Below are 9,974 nucleotides of genomic sequence, written 5' to 3'. Positions count from 1 at the left end.
ACTAGTCAACATTTGCTAGGGATCAGGACTATAACTTTGCTATATTCGGGGGTGTAATTCTGGAAACTTGACAGTTTATTTTCCCAGTGGAGTACAGCCTGCGGATGCGGATGGTGGCCACACACAGTATTGACATCACACCGTATGTGTTTCAGAACATTCTGAGTGGTTTCAGTGAAAACAAAATTGGAAGAGTAATTGTTGTGAACTCTAATTTCTAGGGTTGTATCACCCTTTTGTCTGAAAGTGCAATAAAAATTTGTTTTTTTTTTACCTTTTGGTCCATTTTTCTTTACATGACTAGCCAAAGTACACACATAATATATGAAGTCACCCAAAATATTATACAACATCAATTATTGTGCAAATATAAAACTGATCCCTAGCAAATGTTGACCAGTATAGTTTTATTAAATAGGATTCACAGGCAGATAATTAACTATAATTAACATGTAAAAAGTCTGTATAGTCTAAATCTGACATTTGATATAAATCAGATTATAATCGCCTGATTATTGGAACACAGAGCTTTTAACAGATGTGAAGATGAAACACAATGAACAAAGCAGCATTTAACTCTTTATTGAATGGGTTAATGACAGGATGGAGGAACACATGAGCTGATTTTGTACATTAATTTGACATAAATACACGTAATGCATCAATGAAGATGCATGAAAATACAGAAGTGAGCATAAATTATAAAGGTATCCACTAAAGTGAAGAAGAAATCTATGAAGCCTTCATCTGGATCACATTTATAGAAATCATCAGTGAATATGGAGAAACAAAACATGCCAAACTCAAAGCCTTTATCTCACAGGTAAATACTCTGAGTCTGATAAATGAATTATTTACAGGTTTAATCCTTTAGCTTGTAATTTGGTAAACTGTAAAAATGATTGAACATTGAACAGATATTGTTGTTTCCTTCCACTGACAAATGCAGACGTCAGAGTATCATCATATCTCTGACATTGTCACATCACACTTTCTTGCTCCTGTGAATCTTCTCTCTTTGCTGCAGTGACTGATTTCAACGCCGACACATTGACGTAGTCAGGATCAGACTGTAACTGATGGACAGAAACAAGAGTAGACTGAATAGAACACATTCACCAAACATCCTGAAATGTTTTGACTGAAAAAACACATACAAAAAAACCCTGATCTTTTCTCTGCCTGAATTTTAGAGTAATTTCTTTGTTTGTGAGTGATTTTGAACATGTAGGAAAAAGGGAAACTAAAGAAATCAAATCAATAAAGAAAAATCAATCAAATAGAAAATAATAAATCAGTCTCTACACCAGTGTTTTTCAACTTTGGGGTCGGGACCTCACATGGGGTCACCTGGAATTCAAATGGGGTTTCTGAAATTTCTAGTAATTGATTACAAAAAAAAACATTACTATTAAAAAAAAAAATATATATATGGTGAGTTTAGAGAGACAACCATAATCCACAAAAGACATGACAAACTGTGAACCTGAAACTGAAGCACTGTGGTTCTGTTTATTTTTATAATGTTCATTGTGGTCGGTTTCAGATGCTGCAGCTCTTTCATAATTCATGGTTTGAGTTCTTGTTTGTTCAGTATTAATTTTCAGCCTTGTAAATCCAAGCTGGACTGACTGTACATATCCTGACCAAGGAAAATAAAATTCTCACTTTGTGCAGTAATCTACACCTGGATTTACTGTCTCCGTCCATAATAACATACATTATATAGACTAAATTTCACCTAAAACTAACATTTATTTGCAGCGTATTATAGCAAACTATTACCTAATAAAAAACAAATTGATTTTAGCAAAAAAACAAAACAAAAAAAAAACAAAAAAACTGTCACTGTTTTGAATGTCTGTGGTTGCCAGAAATGTACAATGTTAAAATGGGGTCAGGAGCCAAAAAAGGTTGGAAACCACTGGTCTACACATTCAAAACTGAGTGAGAAGTAAATATTTAGTGCTGCCTCTTCTCCAAAAGTTAATAATTATTCATACTTACATATAGATACATACACATAAACAAATTATACTCATGCTGTGACAATCTGGAAGTTTCCCCAAACACACACACACCCCCTGTAACATTCCTGTTCGCATCCGGATCCACCCCGGAAATTGTCACCACGGCATCAACACCTGATTCGCCCGAAGTTGGCGGCAGTTTTTAAACACCCCCCCCCCCCCCATATCCGCATTCGGCGGTTGCGGCGGTGCGTTCGACTCGGCACGACACGGTAGCGTTGGAGCAACAGCTCATTATTAGAGACAAAAGTACGGCAGTTAATCCCGATACCAACCCTGTTCATCTCCGTCCGTTTTCTCCCTCTGGTGCCTCACATCCATCCACGTCTCTGCAGCAAATACAGTCATCCTCATTTACCCCGGACCGGAGTACCGAATGACTGACTGGACTGGACTGGACTGAATGACAGACTGACTGACTGGACTGGACTGAATGACAGACTGACTGACTGCGACTGGACATTGGAGCGGAGTGAGACATTTTTTTTTTTTTCTGCTCTCTCGTTTTTTTTTTTTTTTTTTTCTTAAAGGCCTTGAACTGAACTGTGCGCTTGTTTTTTTTTAACAAACAAACTGAAATGAACTGAATTATTTTTTTTCTCTTTGAAAAAAATGGAAAATCCGGAATGGAATTTTTTGTTTAAATGGACTGAACTGTTTTTTTTTTTTTGTTTTTTTTTTTTTTGTTACATTCTTATTTCAAGAGACTGTTAAATGGTGGAAGATTTAAGTTTGAATTTTTGCTTGGTTGGTGGATTTTTTTGAGTTTGGACTTTGGGGGGGCAACTGTGGGTTTGAATTTGTGTGATTTTTTTTTTTTTTTTTTTTTTTTTTTTTTATAATCATTGTTCAATACATGATTTTGAATTTTAAATGGTTTAAAGGTGTGCTTTCTTTTCTTTGTCATTTAATGTGTGGGGTGTGAGTTTAATTAAAACTCACATCCTTTGTGTGCTTTGAGACTCAAGCAAAAGACTGACTTAAACTGACTAACATAATATCTTATACGTATGTCAGGAGAGAGACCTGGCTGGCACCCCTAAAAAAATCAATACAATAAAATAATATAACATAAATTAATTAAAGCATCAAACTCAAACTGTCACAATGTGTGAGAGTGTGTGTGTGTACATGTATCAATATCTGTCCATATATTTATCATTTTAACCTCCAGTGTGTTTCTACCTGACTTAATACACCTTTTACTATCATTACTATACCTACAATACTGCACAAAAAACACAATATAACAGGGTGTTGCATCATAAACAGGTATCTGACGTAGAGAATCAATGTCATTATTAAAAAAAGAAGTCACTGAACACAACTCAGCAGGTCTCCTTTCATTACAGCCACAGCTGATCCGCATACATCACCTCAACACAACGAGCAATATTTACTGAAGAAAATGACAAAAAACATACAAATGTTCATCAGACACATTATACTCACCAAAACTACTGCTTATTTTTAGTCTGTTTGTTACCAAATCCAGTTCCTCTCCTCTGCCAGGCATTATGAGTTCAAATCTAAACCCATATATTTATTTTATTCAAGTTACTACAGATGTAGTTTGTAGCTGAACTTACTATGACTAATATTGTCTTTGTCTGCAGAAATCTAATGCCTGTTACTTTAGACTTGCTACATTGGCCCTGTGTGGACATCTATATATCAGGTATATTTTATATTTATTAGAAACTCCAGAGGCTGCACTGATGATTCTGAGCCTCAACGTCGATTTATTTTACCAGCAACACATGATGGTGAAATATGATTAGACAAACGCTCTAACATACTTAAAGACGACTGGAAGCACTGACCATGAGAAAAGACACCTAATAAAGAAAACGGACTATTGGGAATAATTTAATATTCATAGAACAAATTTAAAAATGACCACTGATATACAAACACATACACTGACCCAAATAAACAGAGGAAAGACCAAAGACCCACTGATGAGCCAACACCTACACTTCAATATTTCTAAATATTAGTATTTTTTTTATTCCTTCTTAAATTGCTTCATGTTTGGACATCCTCTACACTCATGCAGTTCCATAGATTCACTCTGTACAAAGAAATACAAAAGCTTTTCTTTGTTTTCCTTGTCTGTACTTTAAAAGTTATGAAATTAAATCATTTCAGTGACTGAACATTGATGGACTTTTTCCTCATATCTGATAATTCCTGCCTTTGCTTCCTGACATTTTACATAATCTGTGAATTTTTATATCTGACTGTAAAAAAAATAGTGTGTTTGATCCCAAAACCCAGCATTGTGAATTAATCATTTAAAACCTATTGTTTTCACCATATCCTACAAATCCTCACATGATTCATATTTTTTGTGAGCTAACTTTGTGACCTGTATCTGTCTCACTCACCACCATATTCTCAGGAGGATTCAGTCCAGTGCTCATGTTCTGAGTTTTCTTCTTCCTGGAGTTAAAACAAAATACATATGATTGATTAATTTATGTGAAATGCAAGAAATTTCCATGAAAAATTACCTTTTTTCTTATTTTACCTTTTCCACACAGTCAGGAAAATCAGAGCAATGGGCAGGAGACCCACCAGCATCACCTTGATAATATTCATTGGGAGTGAATATTGGATGAATGTCTTGTCTATAAATAGAGAAAACACATACAACAGGAACTTTTTATCAGTTAGAAACACACTGGGATGAACTGATTGAAAATTGTAGGCTGATTCTAACGTTACTCTGTTTTATCCCCTCCTTAACAGCAAAATTCTCATTGTAATTATAGTTAAAATTGCACTTTTTCAAGCCTATCAGTGAATCAGCCATTATCTGTGAATGAACAGAGTCAAACAGACAAATTTATAAATAAACCCTCAATATAACACAACAGATAAATATCTGCTACTGTCATCAGTGAAAAAAAAGTTAAATCAAAAGTTATTTTATCAAAACAGAGAAAATTGTGAAATCTCTCATTAACTGAACATAAAACTGTGTCTCCATCCACTCTCACTGATTCATATCTATGGGTTTTACTGGTGAATCAATATTGTTGAAGATGAAGGTGTTTCCATGTTCACTACGGAGCCTCCGAACGTCCAAATGGGTCAAATGTGATGACCATGAAAAGACGACACTGCACTTAACACCAATTATTCACATGTATTGATAGGATTAGTGGATCAACAGGTATGAAACATTTTATATCAGTAAATACTTTTCACCAGCGGCGGCTGTTCCAGTCTATGTGGGTTAAACAAAACATACAAATGTCAATCTTAAGAGTAAAAGTCACGTTTAACGCAGTATATACACAACGTACCAGATACAACAATCAGATGTGAGGTGGAGTTCTGTCGTCCTCTGCTGTTCTGGGCTTCACAGGAATAATTCCCACTGTGTTCAGATCTGAAGTCAGTGATGGTGAAGTTCTGTCCTGATGCTTTTGGTGAGTCTTCATCCTCCTTGTACCAGGTGTATTTAGTAACAGGTGGGTTTGCATCACTGGTACAGGTCAGAGTCACTGAACTGCCCTGAACTATGTGACCAGACGGACTCACGGACACAGAGGGAAGTCTGGGAGGATCTGGAGGAGATTTGACAGAATGAATGAAAGAATAAATGAATGAATGAATGAATGAATGAATATGGTTCCTTTGCTGCTGTATGATGTGTTTCAGTGATTTGCAGATTCATCCTTTGCTGCATCAGAATCTCCAGAGAACAGAGGATTCTCATTGGATGTGTCACATGACACTAGACATATTCTACAAAGTAAAGCATTTTACTCACATTTCACATCAATATAGACGTATTCTGACATCTTCAACCCCAGACTGTTCTCAGTTTGACATGAATATGATCCAGAGTCAGAGGAGTTAATGAAGCTGAGGACAAACTGCTGTCCTTCACCTCTTGACTGAAGTTGATTCTTTCCTCTCTTGTACCAGGTGTATTTAGTAACAGGTGGGTTTGCATCACTGGTACAGGTCAGAGTCACTGAACTGCCCTCAATGATTTCACCAGAGGGACTGAAAGACACTGAAGGAACCATTGGAGCAACTACAAAAGAAAACATTTACAAAACATTTTAAGATGAAAATCATAGTAATGTTTGATTTTGACTCCACCCCTCATAAACCAACAAAGTATAAAGCTGACAGATGGAGACAAGATGGACAGAAGTGGTGGAGACACTGGTCACTTATAGAAGCTACAGTTTGAACATCTCTCCAGTACACAGAGAAATCATTTGGAAATCCATGCAGTCATGTTACACTGCATTAGATAAAAACCTCCACTAGATGGAGAGATGTTAGAGGAAGACTGTGGAGTAAACTCACACACTGGAGGAGAGGAGAACATCTCATAACCTTTAACAGCACAGGAAACGGTATCTTCAGAGGAAAAAGAGGTGGAATAGGAAGATGATGTTTCACTCTGAATCTCATGTCTTTTCTTGAACCAGGTGTATTTGTAATAGTCAGGTAGACGACAGCTGCTGTGACACCTCAGCTCTACTTGGACACAATTAGAATTCCTGCAGGATGATGATCTGGTCACATGGACCTGGAGATCTGGACGTGCTATGAAAAATAAAGAAAAGTTGTGTTAAATGAACATTTTAACAAACACACAAGAAACTCCATAATTATAAAGATTTAAACTATTAGATGAATCTACAGTATTTGTATATTTCTGAAGCATTTACCTGTGACAGTCAGAGTGACTCCAGGTGAACCAGTATAACGTCCACCAGGTTGGTTTGTTATAAACCTGAACTGGTACTGAGCTGAGTCGCTCTGTCTCAGGTCTGAGATTCTCACAGAAGAGTAGTTGCCCCCATAGTCATATAAAAGTACACGACCTTTGTACTCTGACTCTGTTTTCAGATCTACAGATTGAATGTCTCTATTAATAAACCAGAATTTTTCCTTAATTGTAGTTACACGACTATCGATCCACTGTGGGTATGTGTAGGTGCAGCTCATGTCGACTGTTGATCCTTTTAAGGCACAGATCTGAGTAGAAGTGTAAGTCACTCCCCATTCATTCAGACCCTGAACAACTGTAACAGAACAAATAAAGAAACAAATATAAGTCAGTGGATAAATCAATTAAAAGATCATCACTGTGGTTGAAGAAAAAGGTCAACTGGATGAACCTCAAAAACAGAGACAATTTAATCCAGTGTTTTTCAAACTTGAGGTCGGGACCCCATGTGGGGTCGCCTTGAATTCAAATGGGGTCGCCTTGAATTTCTAGTAAATGATAAAAATTAAAATAAAAACACTAAAAAATGTATATGGTGAGTTGAGAGAGACAATCCCAATACATAAAAGACAACAATCGGTTAAACCGAAACTGCAGCACTGTGGTTCTGCTTCATTTCAAATGTTCATTGTGGTCAGTTTCAGATGCTGCAGCTCTTTCATAATTCAGAGTTTGAGTTCTTGTTTGTTCAGTATTAATTGTCAGCCTTGTACATCCAAGCTGGACTGACTGTACATATCCTGACCAAGGAAATTAAATTCTCATTTGTGTGCAGTAATCTACACCTGGCTTTTTTGCCTCTGTCTATAAAATAGACAATATATAGACTAAATGTCATCTAAAATTAACGTTTATTTGCAGCATAGTATAGCAAACTATTACATTAAAAAAGAAAAAAAAAGAATTTTAGCAAAAAAAAGTCTTTTTTTTTCATTTCTGGGGTTGCCAGAAATTTGTGATGTTAAAATGCAGTCACAAGCCAAAAAAGGTTGGAAATCACTGCTTTGATCTATAATCACTGAAAAACAATGCAATTGTTTAAAGACATCAGCCAAAAACCTTTAATAAATCATCTGACATGTTACATTCATGTAGTGTTCAGCTCATAAACGCCTTAAGTCTGATTATATTTAACTCTTTATCCTCATATCTGTTTAATCCATCAGATGATCAGTAACACCATAGTTATTATTGTTTGAGTCTGATCTGTTCTTGGTTTGTTTCCTCTGTTCACTCTGTGGTCAGATGGTCGGAAAGAAAAACAGACATGCAGAACACAGAGGTGTTAGAAACTTTTCACAGCAGCTATGATGAAAAAAAGAGAAGTTTATTTAGTGTGTGACCATCAGACCAATAATAAATGTTAACGTGTTCTTTTATTAGAAGCTCTAAGGACCAGTCTGGATTCAGATCGGTCTCAAAGTTGACAAAATTTATTCAGATCACAAATAAGGTGGACACTCAGCGCTGACGACTCAGACAAAATGAGCCCTGAACATTACATGAAATGTACGTTTATTGACCGTATGGACGGGCTCACCCGTACAAATGGGTTGGTCTTTAACTTAGCGTTATCCAAAAAGATCAAACAGATGTGGGGCCTTAACTCTAAGTAAACTTATGCTAACAATAAGTTTACCCTTATCAGCTATATCTGACAACACTATGTGTGTGAATGTGTGAGTTCAGACGTGCATCTAGAAGAAGAACAGAACCTACTTAACTTGTGTGCAGACAGATGTTTCCTATCTTAACAAGCTTAACCTACTGATAAAATACTTAAACTACAACACAGTACTACATGACTCCTGGTCACAAAGAACTCACTATTAACATTACTGAAGGAAAACAGATTAAACAAAAGAATCCTATGTTAAAACAATAACGACTTAATAATAAAACAATTCATCCTAAAACTTCAATATCTAAAGTAAAATATATTTCACAAACTTAATTTGATAAAACTACTGCACAGTAAAACACTAGAGTATGGTAAGAAATAAAACAGGAAATCTTGTATTTATACAGATGTGAGAAACACAAAAACTGATCTAACATTTTTTACATCACACTATACATCTGATGTTGAAAAGTTTTGTTCTGAAGAACATTTGAGTGATTTATTGATTAGAATGCTTTTAGATGGCTTAGGATAATGGTTCTAACCAAACCAGCACATGTTCAAACTCATTAAGTTATGGAAAGCTGCAGATCTCATGTACAGACAAAAACTGTAGTCAATTACAAACCAGAATGATATACAGATGTTTGCTGTTCACACTGTTTAATATGTAACTTTCACAATAAAAATGATTCCGTTCATGTAAATAAAGATCTACAGTACCTGTAAGAGAGAGAAGGAAGACGATAAATCCACTTGCTGATGTTAAACTCATCGTTGTTGCTGTTCTCATTTCACTGTCTGACTCTGACTTTAGATGAATTAAAAGATGTTAATAAATAATATAATAATAATAATAATAATAATAATAATAATAATAATAATAATAATAATAATAATAATAATAATAATAAATAAATAAATAAATAAATAAATAAATAATTGAACTTACTGAAATGGGTGTTTTCTTGTCCAGATGCCTCTCCTCTGTGGTCACTGAACTGAACGTGAGGCTATTAAACAGCTTTGTTTCCTTGCTATTTTACCATGAATATTTTTGCTGAGATAAATGTCACAGTTAAACAAAGCAAAACCTATTTAGAGCAAAGCTTGAAACATTTTAATATACGTTCTGAATATGATGAACTCTAATGTTTTCACTTGTCAGTAATAACCCTCTGTCACACACATAGCAACAGCTCTGACAGGAAAGAAAACCTGTTACATCCTGTGTAGCTCAAGGCTCAGTTTGTTATTTCCTGTGATATGATATTTGACAATACATACAGGGTGTGAAGATGCTAAAAACCGTCAGATAATCATGATGTGTAAAAAGAGATTGTCAAACCTGTCCCCTGACGATAGTCTGGTTTTGTCTGTCTATGTTGTCTGTCATTTCCTGTTTTATTTTGTTAAGTTTCCCTTGTGTGTCATGTCTGGTGTCTTTACTTCCTTTCCCCTTGTGTTCACCTTTCCCCTGATTATCTGACTCCTCCCTCATTTGTTCCACCTGTGTCTCATTGTCTTCCCTCTCTTCTGTGTATTTAAGTCCTGTCTT

General features: G+C 35.5%; 1 protein-coding gene across 1 annotated transcript; it reads right to left on the bottom strand.

The window, feature by feature from the left end:
* Positions 1-700: 700 nt before the first annotated feature.
* LOC115417961 (B-cell receptor CD22-like) lies at positions 701-7,013 on the bottom strand. The gene is made up of 7 exons (XM_030132207.1): positions 6,734-7,013; positions 6,366-6,608; positions 5,815-6,084; positions 5,345-5,608; positions 4,564-4,663; positions 4,421-4,475; positions 701-1,076 (listed from the first exon to the last, which is right to left on the bottom strand). The coding sequence occupies exons 1-7, from the start codon at positions 7,011-7,013 to the stop codon at positions 981-983; spliced, it is 1,308 nt and encodes a 435-aa protein (XP_029988067.1). The 3' UTR covers positions 701-980.
* Between the last annotated feature and the right edge of the window lie 2,961 nt (positions 7,014-9,974).

Source organism: Sphaeramia orbicularis, chromosome 1 (genome assembly GCF_902148855.1).
Source record: "Sphaeramia orbicularis chromosome 1, fSphaOr1.1, whole genome shotgun sequence".
In the NCBI taxonomy this organism is placed as follows: domain Eukaryota; kingdom Metazoa; phylum Chordata; class Actinopteri; order Kurtiformes; family Apogonidae; genus Sphaeramia; species Sphaeramia orbicularis.
Note: the sequence above shows the minus strand (reverse complement) of the source record. Positions and strands in the feature narration are given on the sequence as shown.

Coding starts and splice junctions, on each gene's coding strand:
- LOC115417961 (XM_030132207.1), bottom strand. CDS start 7,013: ATGAGCTGCACCTACACATACCCACAGTGGATCGATAGTCGTGTAACT. Junction 6,085..6,365: donor GTTCTCCTCTCCTCCAGTGT/GTGAGTTTACTC, acceptor TTTCTTTTGTAG/TTGCTCCAATGGTTCCTTCA. Junction 4,664..5,344: donor ACATCTGATTGTTGTATCTG/GTACGTTGTGTA, acceptor CTCTATTTATAG/ACAAGACATTCATCCAATAT.